We start from the raw sequence: 19,307 nt of genomic DNA, 5'->3' as shown, positions 1-19,307 counted from the left end.
ATGGCAAGCCGTTCCACAGGACTACATCCAGCATCTCTACGATCGTCTCCATGGGAGAATAGCAGCCTGCATTGCTGCGAAAGGTGGATATACACTGTACTAGTGCCGACATTGTGCATGCTCTGTTGCCTGTGTCTATGTGCCTGTGGTTCTGTCAGTGTGATCATGTGATGTATCTGGCCCCAGGAATGTGTCAATAAAGTTTCCCCTTCCTGGGACAATGAATTCACCGTGTTCTTATTTCAATTTCCAGGAGTGTGTGTATATATATATATATATATATATATATATATATATATATAATGTAGGGGAAGTTCTCGTGATTAAATCATATGTTCAGTCGCAGACATATGTAATTCCATTTGTAATGAATAAAACAAAAAATATGATATAATAATGTCGTATAATACTGGTTATGTTTATTTATTTCCATCTTTTCAGAGATGGTTGCGGGGCTCGGCTGTTCGATACAGAACGTCAAATTAAACACTTTCAGCCATATAGTTACCAAATTTATTTTATTTGGCTACCAGTTTCGGCGATTTACTACGCTACGCGTTGCTGCTTGCTATAGCGATACCTCCTGTTTGCTTTAGTTATAGATATAGCAAGCAGAAATCTACTAATACCAGTATTGCTGGCCCCTGTTTTAATAAGAACCGAGGTGGAATCTTCTTACACGTCGGTCAGGGGCCCGAAAACGATGTAGTGAATCGCCGAAACCGGTAGTCAACTAAAATAAGTTTGCAAACTAGACAGCTGAAAAGTGTAATTTGACTCCCTCCCCCACGCTTCTATCCGTTATCAAATCGGTGATTCCTTGATCCCTCGGGAAGTATCCTATGAGTATATCCTCTTCGTTAGTCACGTTACGCCAAAAATGTCTTTTCTCTCCAGTTCGATTCAGCATCTCCTCATCAGTTAGTTCATTCATGAGTTTAATGTTCTTGCAGGGCAGCTTCTCTGCAGTCCCATTTTTTAATCCTCACATGCTCTACTTCACTCAGAATTTTCAAGTTTTCATTGAAGTACGATAAGGCATCTAAGGGGGCGATCAAGAAATTTCCGTTTGAGAGGCTTGCTACAGCGTATCTGCAACCCAGCGCGACTCCGATGTGGGTATATAAACACCAACATGTTGGCAAGGAGTTAGTGTGGCCTTCAATCGTAGACATTTTGGAGGCTCCTCATGTTAGTCTCGTCTAAGTAAAGCCATAAATAAAAAGTTGAAAGGAGAAAAAGTGCAGCAAAACAGAATGAAGTGAATAAATCTGTGCCGGCCGCGGTGGCCGTGCGGTTCTAAGCAGATATTACCGACTCGACGGCTGAGTTAAAAGCATGGGAAACAAAAGCCATAAGTTTTTCATACGGGGTATTCGAGTTATAACAGCGAAATGATTATAAATGATTAGAACATTACATTTTCTTTTCCCTTTCAGGGGGCACCCTACCTATAATCGTAGCTATTTGCAGTACTGTAACACCAAGTTTATTATTACTACACATCCTTTCGTCCTCCACTGCTGCGTGATGACAACGTATCTACAATTGATTTTTGAGAGATATTGCGCGTGAAGATTCCAGATATCTACAGTAACTGCTTGTCAGAACTTTCGATTGTATTTGTAAATGGAGTTTAACAGATCAGAGAATGATATTAACTTGGCACGCCATGACAAACAAAATTCTCCGAGAAGTTGCGGTGAAGCACTTGTGCCGGAAACAGCACAATATCCCGCGGAGAAAAATCGCGGCAGAAGGCGGGAGCGAGCGTAGTTTTCGGCACAGGCTGTGGCAATCACTGTAACAACACGTCTTTGCGGCCTGCTGAGCTGTAGTTACGTGTGTAGGGAGACATAACTAACAACATTGTCCCTCGTAACAAGCTAACCCTGTTACACCCCCGCCGCAGTGATGACATTATAGTTTTTAAACCGGCAGGGTGGGGGCCTAGCGAGGGGAGGCAGTTCTTTGACGACTGTCACATTCCCGCCACCCTCGCGTCCCCCGCAATACCTCCCTCACGTCCTTCGCTGCGAAATGCAAATCCGATCATAGAAAGCAGCTGATGATGGCACAGCTAACCTAAATCCAATTTCCATTGCCCAGCGATGATGCAATTAGTCGCCACTTATTGTAAGCCAAACTCGGTTAATTGAAGGCCCGAGCGGGGCGTAGGGGAGGTAACAATAGCACGCGCTAGCTGTTAGCTCTCAAATCTACATTCGCGCCGCGGCGCTGAACATTCCTAAAGAGGAGGGAGGTGGCGTGTGACGCATACATGCGTGTGGAATAAGTCGCCACAGTTCACCGAACAGCCCCGCTCAAATAACGGAGCACTGCTTCCGCACGGGTGGTCGTGAAAGCCAGGTGCCACTTGTTAATTCCTTTCGTATCACACATACTTGCGACATGAGGTAGGAACCAGGACGCATCCGGCCAGTGGAGTGAGCGGTAGCACCAGGGGCTTCATTCCTTGGCACTCGCTACCTTAGTTAACGAATAGGTCACTGAAATCTCATCTACAAGACCGCCCGAAACTAATGGAATATTATTCTCACAGACATTAGAGATTGTCATCAATGGCGATTTTTCGTCATTTATTCTTACTGTAAAAATCAGTATGGCTATGTTTCATGTCCATGTCCCTCGACGTATAGATTTTCACACATTGCACAGGTGAAGTTCGGATGATATGGAATACTATTTTCTTTTGTAGTTGTATCTCCAAACTGAACTCAGTGTTATCTCTCAAACACACCTGATCCTAAAAGTCAACTGCTTGGAAATTAGTGTCTGTATTTCTCTAAATAAAATTCAAAGAACTTACGGCCAAAAAGAGTTTTAAAAAACGTTGCACTTGGAGGCTTATAAGGAATCTCTGGGAAATAATGAATACGGTTGTAAAAGTGCAGATAATCGTGTAAATATGGTGGAAAATTTTTTATGTACACAAAATACAATTATGAGATTGCTCTTGATTTAAACTCTTAAAAGAACCATCAGTAACAGAAAAAATAATTTGATTCGACAGCAAATGTGTTACGTTTATTAAATTAAAAACAAAGTTCTTGAAGCAATTATCTGTTTATGTAGTAGAGGTGATTCATTTTACATTGATCTATTTGAGTAAGTCACAAATCTAACCTTCGTTACCTGCACAATCAATGTGGGTTTTTTGGAATAGCAAGTATTCCATATTGCCCGACATGCTACTTGGACTTTACAACGTTTCAATAGCACCAACTCTATCCACAGCCTAAAATCGAGCGATACATTACGACGTACTACTCTTTTACGTAATAAACTGATAGTTTAAATTGTTATTATACATTTTCAATAACTACAGCATATTTTAAAAAACACAGCCAAAATTTTTTTCAAATTACGAAAATAATTTTTCTGCGCCGTAACTCACACGATGTCTGGAGACGAAGTTGGCTCGTTACATAGCATGACTGAAACATTTTGAAGCAGACGATGTTCCTCCTGTTTGGGAGCATCACTCGACGGTTAAGAAATCAAGGTATTCCATATTGCCTACCCGACTATTTCATAATACCCAATTTCATCTACCCGCGTATAATTTTATCTATGTTTCTCATTCTTCTTTTCCAATTTTTCGTTGACTATCTGGCCGTAAGCAGGGGCATTAGAGTCGAACCACTTAGTAAGTCGGGCAAAAACAGAGGAAGGAATCGCCTGTGTAGTTATCGAAAGAACTTTCACAGCATTCGCCTGGCTTTTTTCTAATGAAACCAAGGAAAATCCAAATCAAGATACGTGGACGGATATTTGAATTTCACTCCTCCCAAATAAAAGCATAATTGTGACCCAAAGTATAATTGACGATTAAAATTAGTATAATTACAACAGGATAGAGATAAATGATATAGCTACCTTCCAGAACGTAGCATTTGCTGTTGGGACCACTCTATTATTGTAACAGGGTCCATTAACAACAGTCTGTAGGACACAATGCGCCATAACATTAGGGATTAGTCTATGATGGCATACCTCAATTTGCGCAAAAACATAGTTGCCGTCTAACCGGTATGGGTTCACCGTTATGATACAAGCTAGGCGGAACCATTTTGGCAGTAGGGTCTTCCGTCAGCCCCAGATGTTTTGTATTCGCTACCATGCACCATGGCTTATCTTCGGCGACAATGATTGCTTCCATACACAGACGTAGTCTTCTGCTGTCTCTTGCATTGGGATTCCCAGCATAGTGGCCCAGTGCTCAGTTCCAGTTCCATCCTGATTTAGATATTCAGCGAGTTTCCAAAGGTCATTCCTTCCTCGTCCTTGTCCAATTAGAGCTTGTGCTCCGACTGTACACAATTCGACGTCGACGAGACGTTCAACCCTAATTTTCATTCCTTCAACGTAGGCCATAGGTTAAACACTCTTTCCTTGTCCTACTCCTGCATGTTTGGGTACTAAAGTCAAATTAGTACAACAAAGCACTACCTACACTGTTTTCCAACAAGACGCCATCGTATGAGGTCCACAGTATTCATGCCACTTTCGCGACAGGGCAGCAGATGTATCTTCGTTACTCATCTTGTATGTTAGACATTTCGGACAAACTGATGCGCATATCACTCGGCTCTGTGTTCCAGAACTCAGAACCAACCGACAGTGTATTTGGTATCCAGACAGCTTCAGCTTCATGGAAAGTTCTGAGGAGGATAAAATATGTTTCTTCCAGTTCATTTTGCCACTTTCAGAAGCTCTTGATTCAAGTCATAGTAACTTTACTGAAAATTGATGTTACTATACTAATTATTGCGTTTTATTAAAACTGTTATCGTTGTTTGTCCCCCCGTTATTCATATAAAGGATGTTCCAGGAAGAAAGGTCAATATTCAGGGATATGACAGGAACGATCATTCGAAGCAAAAAAGTCTAGTAAACATTGGCTCTACAATGCATACCTAAGAGCTATGAGTACTTCTTCATCTTCAATACTGTGAAACAAATCTTTTCTATAGCAAGCTCTTCGCTCTTCGTATTTTGAGTAGAGGCACTATGGATCAATTCATAAAAAAATTGTCGTTTTAAACATGGGCTCTCAAACGCGTACCTTAAAAGCTATGAACACTTGTTCAGCAAAAAAGTGGCTCAAATGGCTCTGAGCACTATGAGACTCAACATCTGAGGTCATCAGTGCCATAGAACTTAGAACTACTTAAACCTAACCATGCCCGAGGCAGGATTCGAATCTGTGACCGTAGCGGTCGCGCGGTTCCAGACTGAAGCCTCTATAACCACTCGGCCACACCGGCCGGCACTTGTTCAGCAGAAGAGATATATTTCATAGTAGCCAAGATGAACAAGTGCTGATAGCTCTTAAAGTATGCACTTCAGAGCCCATGTATATCGCACATTTTGTATAGTTTTTGTCCATAATACCACCTCTCAAAATATGGGAAGTAAAGAGCATACAGCTTGCAGTAAAAGGGATTTATTTCATGGTATCGAAGATGAAGTGCACATAGCACTCAAGGAATGCATTTTAGAAACGATGTTTACTAGACTTTTTGCTTCGAATGATCACTCCTGTCATATCTCTGATTATCGACCATTCTGCCTAGGACACGCTGTATGACGACAATTTTAAGCTCCTCCTACGATTTTTAAATGGTATTTCACATGCATTGCTGCAGCCGTCAAGCTGGGATTCGCATGTACAGTATCTAGCTATTCCATATTCCACATACACACATCAAAAAAAGTTTTGCATCGCCTCAATTCCGAGAGTTGCGGGACCTGTACAGAAAATGGGAACAGAGATCAACATAAACATCATTTCCGCCCTTTTTATTGCTGATGAAAACTACACATTGTATGTTTTACCACCATACAGCGAGATCTTCAGAAGTGGTGGTCCAGATTGCAGTACACACCAGTACCTCTATTACCCAGTAGCACGTCCTTTTGCATTGATACGTGCCTGTATTCGTCGTGGCATGCTATCTACAAGTTCATCAAGGCAATCTTGGTCCAGATTGTCCCACTCCTGAACGGCGATTCGGCGTAGATCCCTCAGAGTGGTTGGTGGGGCACGTCGTCCATAAACAGCCCTTTTCAACCTATCCCAGGCATGTTCGATAGGGTTCATGCCACAGCACAGCCACAGCAAAACAGCCTGTGCAGCCACTGTGAGTAGCTTAGTGACGGCACCATTGCAGCGAAGACAGACCCGAAACCAACTTGCACCACAATAGTACAAATTTATATGCTAACTTGATCCGCAGATGATGGAGAGAATGAACGAATGTATGATGAGAAAAAAGAATTAAGTCAGATACTTATGTGAGAGGAAAATGCAATTTTTATGGAGGACTGAAATTCGGAAGTAAGAAAAGGAAGATAAGGGAAAATAATGGGAGAATGTTGCCTGGAGTATGGAATGAAAGAGGAGCCCGTGTCGCAGAATTTTGTACAAAGCATAATCTAATAGTCACTAACATTTGGTTTAAGAATCATCAAAGACGGTTGTATAAGTGGATGAGACCTGAAGCCACGTGTAGGTTTCAAATATATTACATAATGGTAAGACAGATTTTTAAACAAGATTTTAAAGTATAAGACGTTTCCAGAGGCAGATGTGGACTCTGATCATAATGTATTGGTTATGAAACGTAAGTTAAAAATTAAGACACTTCAAAACGGTTAAAAATTAAAGAGATAGGACATGTATAAGTTGAAATAACTAATGATTATTGAGAGTTACTTAGGTAGCATTAGACAACGAGTGTCTGAAACAGGAGGAAAGAATGCAGTACGAGGGACGAACGAGTAAAGGCATCAGTGGATCAAATAGGTAAAAAGACAAGGCCTAGCAGAAATCGTTAGATAACAAAGGGCATACTGAAACTGAAGGAAAGAGAAAATATAAAAATATAGGAAATAAGAAGGCGAAAGGGGGTACAGATGTTCCAAAAATGAGATTATCAGAAAGTGTAAAATGGCTAAAAAGGAATAGCTAGAAGACGAATAGCAAGGCTGCGGAAACACGTAGTATAACTAGGGAAAAGGTAGATACAGCCTAAAGGAAGATTACAGATACCTTTGTAGAAAAGACAAGCAATTGCATGAATATCAAGAGCTGAGATGAAACAGCAGCAGTAATAAGCAAAGATGGGAAAATTGAAAGGCTGAAGGAGTATATAGCGAGGCTTTACAAGGGAAATTAGCTTGAAGAAAATTTTACGAAAAACGGATGAGGAAGTAGGTGAAGGTGACCTGGGAGGTGTGATATTGTGAAAAAGAGTTTGATTGAGTACTGAAACTCTTAAGTCAAAGCAAGGCCCTTAGAACGGACAACATTCCCTCAGAATTAGTGACATCCTTCGGTGAGTCAGTCGTTGTTGCAACATATTGACACCAATTATTTACGGAATAACAGGAAGATTAGTAGAAATCGATCTCTGGGAAGACAAGTTTGGTTTCCGGAGAACTGTAGGAACACGCGATGCAGTAACGACCATACGAATAAAGAGAAACAAACCTACTTTTATGGCATTTTTAGATTTACAATGGCTTCTGACAATGTTGAGGGGAATACATTCTTCGAAATTCTGGAGGTGGCAGGGATAAAATACCTGGAGCGAAAGTTTAATACAGCTTACACAGAAACTGGACTCCAGTTTTAAGGCTCGAAATACATAAAATGGAAGCAGCATTAGTTGAGAAGCGAGTGAGACACGGCTGTAGCCTATCCACTATCTGTTTCCTGAGCAAGCAATAAACGAAGCCAAATAAAAATTTCGAGAAGGAATTAAAGTTCAGAAAGAAGAAATAATAGACGCTGTAATCCTTTCAGAGACAACAAAGGACTTGGAAGAGCAGTTACACGGTATGGACAGTGTCTTGAAATGAGGCTGTAAGATGAATATTTACTAAAGTGAAACAAGAGTAATGGAATTTAGTCGAATTAATTCAAGCGGTGATGGGGTTATTAGATTTGGAAATGAGGCTCTATAGGTAGTAGATGAATTTTAGTGTTTAGGCAGCTGGAGAACTGATGACGGCCGAAGTAGAGAGGATATCAGATGTAGACTGGCAATGGCAACAAACGCGTTTCTGAAAGAAGAAATTTGTTAACATCGAACATAGATTTAAATGTTACGAATTCTTTTCTGAAGGTATTTGTCTGGAGTGTACGGACGTGAAACTTGGGCGATAAGCAGTTTAGATAAGAAGATAATTGAAGCTTTTGAAATGTGGTAATGAAGAAAAATGCTGAAGAATAGATGGGTAGATCATGTAACCAATGAGTAAGTACGGAACCGAATTAGTGAAAAAAGAAATTTCTGACGTAAATTAAATAAAAGAAGAGATCGGTTGATAGGACACATTATAAGACATTAAGGAATCGTGAGTTTGGTATTGAAGGGAGACCAGGGCTTGGCTAAAGTTCGCAGATTTAAATTGGTACAGGTTGCAGTAGTTATTGTGAGACAGAGAGGCTTGCTCAGGAGTGACTAGTCTGAAGAGCTGCATCAAACCAGTCTTCGGACTGAAGACCACAAAAAACAACAACAAAGTTTAAGAAACGTCTATGAATTCCCTTGGATGATCATATGACATTTGCTTCTCATGTGGATGATGTAAAAGGAAAGGTGCGTAGAAATCGCACCGCACAGCTATATCTTAAGCATTTACGATGAAATAACAGAAGACACTTGGGTGGGATGCACAACGATGATAAGGCCCCATAGACAGCTCGTGATACCTGGAAATTTATAGCTTCTTGTTCTGTGGTGACGTCAACTGGATCTGTGTATCTAAAAGAAAATAACTTCTTGATGGACAGAGAAAGTGAATTACGTTTAAGTGTACTAAAGTCCGAATAACCTGCGCTGTCGAGATTACAAACCTACAATGGTGCGATGGCGTTTGACATTGGTGTAGCGGCTTGTAGTAAAAAATGATTCTGAGAATGTGTCCAGAAAAATGAGGAGAGGTTTTAAGGTATAGTTCTGTATCACCGTAGTCAGTTCAAATGTCTTGGGTCAAATTCCAATCTCTCCACGGTATGTCATGTTCTGAAGGCACTACTGATTGTGGTAAGACCCTCATACAGGGGCGATGACCTGGTGGCATGGAGAGAAGGCTTTATGTTTCACTCTTTCCCTTCCTTTTATTCCAGATTCATCCACCTAACATAAGTACAACATTACACTTCATTGCACGAGCAATCATTACGTCAATTCATACGTTATAGGTACACCTAATATTCAAATGACAGATTCGAAGAATCATAAAGCTATTACGAATCTACGAAATATAAGTTGAGAACTGAGCAAGGGATTCAATATTATTTTTAAATTAGAATTTAGAAATTTGAGAATCTATATATCTAGAAATTCAGGCACGAAAGCTCAAAATCTTGCATTCTTGGAATTCTGGTGTTGTTAGTTATGCAGCAGTACTTCGATGAAGTTTGGATGGTAACACAGGGGTACTGGCGGAAGTAAAGCTGGGAGGGTATATCGTGAGTCGTGCATAGATAGCTCAGTCACTAGAGCATTTGCCTGTGAAAGGCAAACGTACCGAATTCGAGCCCTGCCTGGCACACTGTTATATTCACTCAGGAGGATTCGAATCACCGGTGACTCCGCTGCAAACGAAAAATTCACTCTGAAGACAATAATCCACTCATTCGCCTGAAGTGATTAGTGCTACAACTGGGTATCTAAATCGGCGTGATCACTTAGTGACCTTTCTCCATTTCCCAGGAAAGAAACTGAATATTCAGGGAACAGATGAAACAGAACTGACTTTTAAAGCAAAGAGACACTTACCCTTAACGCTTTTATTCGGCGGCGGGCCGTCGCGACTCCATGGCGGGTCGCCGTGGCCCGAGAAGTCGCGCAGCTTGAGGTAGGAAATGGTCAGCCGGATGATGGACGCCTTGTCCAGCTGCGATGTAATGGCGGCGGGCAGGGGCAGCATCTTGGCCAGCTCGTAGAACTCGAAGTTCTCCTTGCCGCGCCGGATGCGAGCTGCATCTCGACTCTTCTCCTTCCGCACCTCCAAGATACTGCAATCACAAATTTATTTATTTAATTAACCTCACAAGACTAGGACCATCGGGTCCTCTTTTACATCTAAGCAGGTATTCTACATATTTTATATTACAAGCATTACAATAAATGTTACATGTCACATCTAATACACACTATCTAATCAAAAGTATCCGGACTCCTATTAGTGGACATTAATATGGGGTGTGTCCACCCTTCGCCTTTATGACGTCTTGTACTATGCTGTGGATACCTGCAGAGGAATAGCAGCTCATTCGTCCTCCACAGCCGACAGCAGAGAAGGTGGCTATGTTGGATACTGGGGTTAGACGTTGCAACTTATTCCAGAGGTGGTCCATTCGGATCAAATCGGGACTCTGGGCTGATCAGACCATTTCGGGAATGTTATAGTCCACAAACTATTGCCTCAGAGATGAAGTTTTATAACAGGGTGCAATGCCATGTTGATACATTCAGTCACAGTCACCAAAGCGTTGCGCTACTGTAGGCGGTACACAACGCTTTAATATAGTCTCATATTCTTCCGTACTTAAAATTTCTTAAGCACAATAAAGAGAGCACAGCCTAGCCATGAAAAACGCACTCATATTGTAACAACACCTATTCCGCACTTTGCTGCTGGCATTACACTTGATTGCAGACAGCGTTCTCCAGGTATTCACCAAACCCAGACCCTTCTGTTGGATTACCGTCACTCCAAATCACTTATTTCCAATCATCCAATATCCACTGGAATCGCTCTTACGCCATCTCAAGCGTTGCTTAGTATTGTCTACAGAAATGTGTGGCTTATCAGTAGCTGCTCAACCACTGCACTCCATTATTTTTAACTCACTACGCACGACCATTGTGCTAGCTCGACTAATGGTAGCACTGTGAAACTCACGAATGATTTCTTCCGTTGATCTAATGAGATTTTATGTAACTACCCTTCACAATGCGCGATGGCCCCGTCCGTCATCACATGAGGTCTGCCTTGTCTTGGTTTCAGTGTGGTTGTCCCTTAGCGTTTCGAATTCACAGTCACACCATCAACAGTCGACTTTGGCAGCTTTGGACGGGTTGAAATGTCACTGATGGATTTGTTAATCAGGCAACATCCAATCCAATGACTAGTTCCGGTTCAACGTCACTGAGGCCTCCTGTGTGACTAGTTCAGCTCTTACTGCTTCTTTATTGAGAACACATTACTGCCGGTTTTATTTTATTCTGTCGGGCTATGTCTTTCGTTGCATTTACTGGTCAATTTCGCGTTACACTGAGTTGTCGAGATACTTTTGATCAAATAGCGTACAAAATTTGGAAGTTGCTATAATGTAGAAAAAAACAGTTTATAATCGTTCGTGATAAATACAACAATAAAGAGGCGTTAGAGGAACCTAGATTTTTAACTATAAGCGCTAGCAGTAATGGACTTGAGAGCAGAGGTGGAAGAGGCAGATAATGGGGAAAACGATAAAACACATTTAATGAAGATAGGTGAAAAGGAAGTGGCGTGACTGACTCAGAAACGAAAAGGGAAATGAGCGTTTCTGGGAGAAGAGAGTATTTGCTTTGGATTTTGAGAGAGAAAACTGGCCATATGCAGGGTGCCTTAAACTGCGAGGGACTGTAGAGGGTTTCGCCGATCATCAGGGCTAAGTTCGAAGCGAACTCATCAGTGAAGGCAGTTCTACTCCACTCACTGAGATTCCAGGCCGAAGGCGTGTCTGGAGACGATCCGGATAGCTGTGGGATACCATCCTGACTGTCGCCCGCCGTACGTCCCGACAACCGGGCGGGATGATCTCGGGCGTCATTTCTTTTTATACCAGGACCCCTTTGGTTGTCATCAGCTTCACCCTTAAAGCACAGCGGTACGTTTAGTTGCCGTTCGTGGCAAGTCATCCTGGGCTTACATTACAGCAAAATAATGCCTGCCCCCAAACAGCGAGAGTTTCTACTACTTGTCTTCGTACTTGCCAGATTATCCCTGAGCGAGTGAGGTCAAAGGACCTCTCCTCAATTGAGAACATTTGGAGCATTGTGACCAGGTAACGCCAACCAGGTTGAGATTTTGACGATCCAACGAGTCAATTGGACAGAATTCTGTACGATATCCCTCAGGAGGACATCCAACAACTCTATCAATCAGTGCTAAGCCGAATAACTGCTCGCATAAGGACCAGAGTTGAACCAACGCATTATTATCTTGCTCAGCTCATGAAAATCTTTCACTTGAATAAATCAACCATTGTTTTCTGGCGCTGTACGTCACATATACCGATTTCTGTCCCATTCGGATAATTCATTCGTGTTGCGTCGCTTTATTTATCTTAGAGCGTATTGCGTCTCAAGTGACCTTAGTGTTGAGTTACCATTGTATGCTGACTCCAGGAAAAGTGTAAACTGGAAGATCTCAAGCAAGGAATGTTGTCCGCACAAATCAAATGAATCTCGTGACAATTGTCTTCTTGACGATTCTGTTCTGGGATAGTTTTTTCCCAGCAATGAACGGTTTAGAGACATGGGAGTCATGTTACGGAGACACCAGATTGGAGTCCTGGTTTACCCATTCTAAGTTGTGTTCTCTGAGGTTTTGCTTAAACACTACAAACGAGTGTCGGAATGATTCCTTCAATCAGGTTACGGTAGACCCCATACTGCAGCCCTCCCCTGTATCTTTATTGGATTCGTTACCAACAAGATCTCAACTCAAACAAAATAAAAAAGGGGAAAGCTTTTCCGGTTTATTCAGATGTCTATATAGGTCTCAGCCGCGTCTGTATCTAAAATGTAAAGTGTGTGGCAGAGGTATGTCTTCCATATCCATTTTTGGAAGTCGCATGGATCAAAAGACTCATTACATGGGCCTTTATGAGCTGTGATTAGTGTAATTTTACTTTCGTAACCCTATGATAGAGTAAAGTGATGGAATGAAGCAGTGTAGAACAACATGTACTTCTAAGAATGAGAATTGGAAGAGAGCAGTTAGAAGCGGTAAAGGAATTTAACTGTTTGGAATGCAATATCACAGGGGGTGGTAGAGGACTGAAAGAAATTGTGAGAAGAATACAGCGGTGCAAATTGCACTTAATCTGAGAAAGATCTTATTCACCAGCAAAAACATCAGTCTGAAAATAAGGCAACGGATCATGAAAGCATTTGTTTGGAGTGTGGCCCTGTGCGGAAGTGAAATTTGGACGATAGGAAAACAAGAGAAGAGATAGCTAGAAGCCCCAAAGATCTGGTGCTACTCGAAGGCCAGCTGGAGAGACAGAGTTACCAGTGCAGAGGTGCTGAGAAGTATATGGGAAATCAGGCACCTCTCAAGATACTATAACATCATTACAACAATAACAGAAAATGACATTGAGGGAATCAATTACAGCAGACGACAAAGGGCGTCACATATGTAGCACATTATGATTCATGAACGATGTGTTACGTTTGCGCAAATGAAGAGGAAACCAGACAGAAGAGTACATGGGCGCACGGCTGTAAACCAGTCTCAGCGTTGAGCACTAAAGAAGAAAGGTAAACGGTAGCGACCCTATGATATTTCCCTGAGGCACACCCTAAACTAATTTTGTGTTTTTGTGTAGCTCTTCATCTACGATAGCTTACCACATGCAACATTCTGCCTGATAATGAGCCCCCAGTCAATTCATAAACTAGAAACTAATTTATTTACAAGTGCACAACGTGGTACGTATAAGCTTACGAGTGTGCATGCAGGGCTAGCTGGTGGACGCGGAGTGGACGTGCGCCGTCGCCGGGGGTCCGGTGGCCGAGGCAGCGCTAGCGGTAGCGCTTTATCAGATGGGCAGCCGCCGGGCCTTATCTCGCCGCTTCCCGTATTCGCTAATCTGGCGCCGCTGGCCCGCAACGACCGTTATATCTTGTGCAGTCCACCCTGCGCACAGTTCCCAGTAATGATTACGGTCTTACTTTCTCAGGGTCCTAAGAGCGAGCAATGGGAAAGCCTCCTGGAAAAGCGTTCCTTTCGCAGCCGAATGAAAGCGAACAGCTATACAGACTAAACCATGTCTATGGCTTCCACTGTTCTCAGTGTTTCGCGAAGCACTTACCCATTCTTTGTTGCGGTCATGAAGCTTTAGTCATTTAAAATGAGTTGACAAGAACTGGCGATGGTTCGGTTATTTTCGAGTGCGTATTTTCATCGGTTTGATTCCCTCTGTACCACAAGCCAGTGCTGAAAAGTAATGCCTCCGATGTTTACAGGTAAAAAACCTTAAAGTTTTTTAAAATAAAACTGACGTTATTAACATTCTACATCTTCATTTTTCATGACTACATATTTATTTCTCAACATAGTCACCTTGGCAACGAACAGATTTCTTCCAAAGAGAAGAGACCAGTTTGTTGACACAGTTACTGTAGAATGTGTGACTTTGTTGATCGAGCCACAATCTCACCTCTGCTTGCACCGCTTCATCACTATCAAAATGAAGTCCTCCAATGTGTTTTTTAACTCTCGCAATACCCAAGGGTGGGTGGAAGGGGGGGGGGGCACTACTTTAGGCCCACCTTTTGAAAATATTGTAATCTTGTCATGTACTCAATATTTTATAAGTTTGAAAAACTGTTTAAATTCTTTATTGCTTTTAATTATTTCTTCTGCGAGACTTGTAATGTTTTGAATTTTTCGGTAAACATATCCCAAAATATGGCTCTTCACCATAATTTCATTTTCATATTTTCAAGCTCAGCAACCTTCTTAGAGGTCTATATATCTGCAAAAAGTTTGTTATTAATGAAATTCAGCGACAATTAACGAAAATTGTATTTTTTTAATTTTTAATTTTGGTCGTAAAGCATTAAGGAAAATGTGTTGGCGTTACTACTATTGTGCTAATAGATATTTTCAGATTCAACCCCACTTATACACTATGTGATCTAAAGTATCCGGACATCCATAAACATACGCTTTTCATATTAGGTGCATTGTGCTGCCACCTACTGCCAGGTACTCCATATCAGCGACCTCAGTAGTCATTAGAAGTCGTGAGAGAGCAGAATGGGGCGCTCTGCGGAACTCGCGGACTTCGAAGTGGTCAGGTGATTGGGTGTCGCTTGTGTCTTACGTCTGTACGCGAGGTTTCCACACTCCTAAGCATCCCTAGGTCCATTGTTTCCGAAGTGATAGTAAAGTGGAAATGTGAAGGGACACGTACAGCACAAAAGCGTACAGGGCGATGTCGTCTGTTGACTGACAGAGACCGCCGACAGTTGAAGAAGGGCCGGCCGCGGTGGTCTCGCGGTTCTAGGCGCGCAGTCCGGAACCGTGCGACTGCTACGGTCGCAGGTTCGAATCCTGCCTCGGGCATGGATGTGTGTGATGTCCTTAGGTTAGTTAGGTTTAAGTAGTTCTAAGTTCTAGGGGACTGATGACCACAGCAGTTGAGTCCCATAGTGCTCAGAGCCATTTGAACCATTTTTTCAAGAAGGTCGTAATGTGTAATAGCCAGACATCTATTCAGACCATTACACAGGAATTCCAAACTGCATCAGGATCCACTGCAAGTACTATCACAGTTAGGCGAGAGGTGAGAAAACTTGAATTTCATGGTCGAGCGGCTGCTCATAAGCCACACACCACGCTGGTAAATACCAAACGATGTCTCGCTTGTGTAAGGAGCGTAAACATTGGACGATTGAACAGTGGAAAAACTTTGTGTGGAGTGACGAATCACGGTACACAATGTGGCGATCCGATGGCATGTTGTGGATATGGGTAATGCCCGATGACCGTCATCTGCCAGCGAGTGTCAACAGTAAAATTCGGAGGCGGTGATGTCACGGTGTGGTCACGTTTTTCATGGAGGGGCTTTCACCTGTTGTTGTTTTGCGTGGCACTATCACAGCACAGGCCTACATTAATGTTTTAAGTACCTTCTTGCATCCCACTGTTGAAGATCAATTCGGGGATGGCGGCAGCATCTTTCAACACGATCGAGCGCCATTTCATAATGCACGGGCTGTGGCGGAGTGGTTACAAGACAACAACATCCCTGTAATGGACTGACCTGCACACAGTACTGACCTTAATCCTATAGAACACCTTTGGGATGTTTTGGAACGCCGACTTCGTGCCAGGCCTCACTGACCGACATCAATACATCTTCTCAGTGCAGCACTCCGTGAAGAATGGCTGCCATTCCCCAAGAAACCTTCCAGCACCTGATTGAACGTATGCCTGCGAGAGTGGTAGCTGCCATCAAGGCTAAGGGTGGGCCAGCACCATATTGAATTCCAGCATTACCGATGGGGGGAGCCACGAACTTGTAAGTTATTTTCAGCCAAGTGTCCGGATACTTTTGATCATATAGTGTAATTGCATCGGGAACTAATGACATTCAGGTCTGCATCATCTGCTGAAAGGCGTAGAGCACTGTACAGAGGAACTACATAGTTGGTCCTATTTTGATTTTATCTTTTGGTCTTTTCCTTAAAACAATGTCGCAGCACCTCACATATATCAGGGAGTATGTCTTCGAGTAACTCTTACTCGACACACAGAAGGAAGACTAGCTGGTGTAGGGAGGTTCTCCTTCAAGGTAACAAGTGGCCCACGAAGCGTAGCACAGTAAAAGAGGATCCTTGTTAAAGAGAAGTAGTCGTACGAAGTTTGACTTGTTGCCAGGCAGTACTCCCCTCGCTTCTTCGCAACTATCGGATAAGACTGAAGGGTTTACGACTACGTAGGGAGTTTACAGTTTCCGGAGTAGCTTGGCTGGTGATGGGTTCCGCCGTAATTCCCTTGACCGAAGTTACTTCGCACTTCGCTCTCCTGTGGCATTTGCTGAATCCATCTTAGTTGCTGCGTAGAAGCCAACGACCCTAGCATCTAAGTAAACAGACGCCTGATACGACTGGGGCAAATGACTTTCTGTTAACCAGACCTACATAAATACACGAAATATATACGTACTGCATACATATCTTGTCACCAAAAGTTCACAAGACCGATATTATAGTTGCATATTAACACTGAAAAAGAGAAATAACTGTTCTTTTGTCTTGAAGATTAAATAATTTTTAAATTCGCCGGAGAGCATTACTGTTACTACAAAATGCCACTTCTTTGAGTTGTACGTGCGCAAGAATAGCGTGTAAACATTTTCTTTGTGCCACTTGTAATTGTGGGACGCACAGTTCTTACTATATCCCAATCGTCCGTATAAGCTTTCTTGAAATGTGGGTTAATTTAGTCGTGTTTATGAACGGTGTAGGCAAAAAGAGAGCTTACAAGTTTGTCTCTATTTGGCATGAATGTGAGAGAAAAATTGACTAAAAGGCCACACTTGCGTCGAATGTCACGTGAGTGCCACATGTCCTGCTAAAGTCAACGAAGAATAAAATGCGATTCACCATATGCGACAAAGTCGTAAATTATTTACTTTCACGGAGTTTGGCTCTACTTCTCTTGGAAGAAAACACATCAACAATAGAAGCGTAATGGCCTGAAGATGGATACGTTCGGTCTGTTACATCCTGTCAGATCTTTCCTTTACTGTTTATAGAAACGTTAAAATCAACATCCGCTTTCCGAAATCAACTTTTTGTGTAGCTCTCCGCACCTGGGTGGTGAACGTCACGAATATTCAGTAACAGTAAACAAATCCAAGAATGCAAGTTAGCTTGGAGTAGATGAAACTGATGCTTAATACAAGGTGAGTCAGGAGGAGAGAGTCTCGCCTTGCGGGGTGATGTATTAGTGATTCTGAACAAAAATTTCCTAAGGACATATGACCTATTCCGTATGGTTCTCGAGACAGAACACGTTTAATATTTTATGTATTATTCAAACATTGTCATTGTTTACTATGTACCATAGTAGTGTAGAGAAAGTCGAGAGCCGGCTGCTGTAGACGAGCGGTTCTAGGCGCTTCAGTCTGGAACCGCGCGACCGCTACGGTCGCAGGTTCGAATCTTGCTTCGGGCATGGATGTGTGTGATGTCCTTAGGTTCGTTAGGTTTAAGTAGTTCTAAGTCTATGGGACTGATGATCTCAGATGTTAAGTCTCATAGTGATTAGAGCTATTTGAACCAACTGAAAGAGGAATGTAAGTATATTGTAGTCTGTCACGTCGCTTTCAACACCAAGAAACAAACATCGAACTAAATGACATAATGCGAATGATTTCGGACACAATTAAGAGCGGTCCCAACTTCTGGCTACTAGTACTAAGTCACATACCCCCACCACAACTGGGAAGACAAGAAGCACTTCTTAGAGAAGCAGTTACTGAGCGAGGTGGCGCAGTGATTAGCATGCTGGACTCGCATTCGGGTTGACTATGGTTCAGATCCCCGTCCGGCCATCCAGATTTAGGTTTTCCGCGATTTTCCTAAATCACTTAAGGCAGATGCCGGGATGATACCTTTCAAAGGATGCTGCCGATTTCTTTGCCCATTCTTTCCTAATCCGAACTTCTGATTCGGCTCTAATAACCACGTTGTCGATGGGACGTTACACACCAGTCTTCCTTCCTTCCTGTTTTTTCAAAATAATTAACAACTTCCTTTCATTCGTCCCCTGCTTACATTAATATTTAACGACTCTGCTCTAAAAAAAACCATTTGTGGAAACTATATACTTAGAAAATAACAACTTCGAAGTTATGCGACAGTGGAACAAAGCCTGGGAAGATAATGTAATTGCAGATCTCAAGAAATTACGACGTTTCTCTTGAAAACCAATTGGTTTTCACCTTTCCGTACAACTCTAGGTAATTATAAACCGAATGAGAACCAAACATGGCAAATGTGCGGACTCATTGTACGCTCTCCAGTCACATTAATGACTGGATAACCACCTTTTGCAATGTGGACCGCTGCGAGGCGTGCAGGAAGAGTGTCAGTGAGGTCCTGGAAGACACCGACAGGGATGGGGAGCCATTTCAACTCGAGTACCGTGGGACCAGCTGCGATAGGTTTCTCGGTTGAGGATTCGTGGTGCAAAAAACTCAATCCAGGTGGTCCCACAGATTCTCAATTGGATTTGAAGGCGGCGAATTTGGTGGTCCGGGGAGTACGGTATACTTGTCCCGGTGCTCTTCGGAACACATACACTGCGAGCTGTGTGACACATTGCATCGTCCTGCTGGTAAATGCTGTCGTGACGAGATAAACGAAATACATGTGGCGCAGACATGCTCACAATGGATAGATGACTACTTGTGTCGATCCACTGTGCCCTCTAGAATGACGATATCACAAGGAATTGTCACAAAACCTTTC

General features: G+C 42.5%; 1 protein-coding gene across 1 annotated transcript in view; it reads right to left on the bottom strand.

Annotated features, from left to right (window-relative positions):
- LOC126470915 (protein trachealess-like) overlaps nucleotides 1–19,307 on the bottom strand; it is a 324,995-nt gene that overhangs the window by 201,144 nt on the left and 104,544 nt on the right. The window contains exon 2 of the mRNA XM_050098945.1: nucleotides 9,819–10,057. Within this exon, the coding sequence (XP_049954902.1) occupies nucleotides 9,819–10,057 (239 nt within the window). The remainder of the gene's footprint in view (nucleotides 1–9,818; nucleotides 10,058–19,307) is intronic.

This window comes from Schistocerca serialis, chromosome 3 (assembly GCF_023864345.2).
Source record: "Schistocerca serialis cubense isolate TAMUIC-IGC-003099 chromosome 3, iqSchSeri2.2, whole genome shotgun sequence".
Lineage (NCBI taxonomy): Eukaryota > Metazoa > Arthropoda > Insecta > Orthoptera > Acrididae > Schistocerca > Schistocerca serialis.
This window is presented reverse-complemented; position numbering and strand designations above follow the sequence as displayed.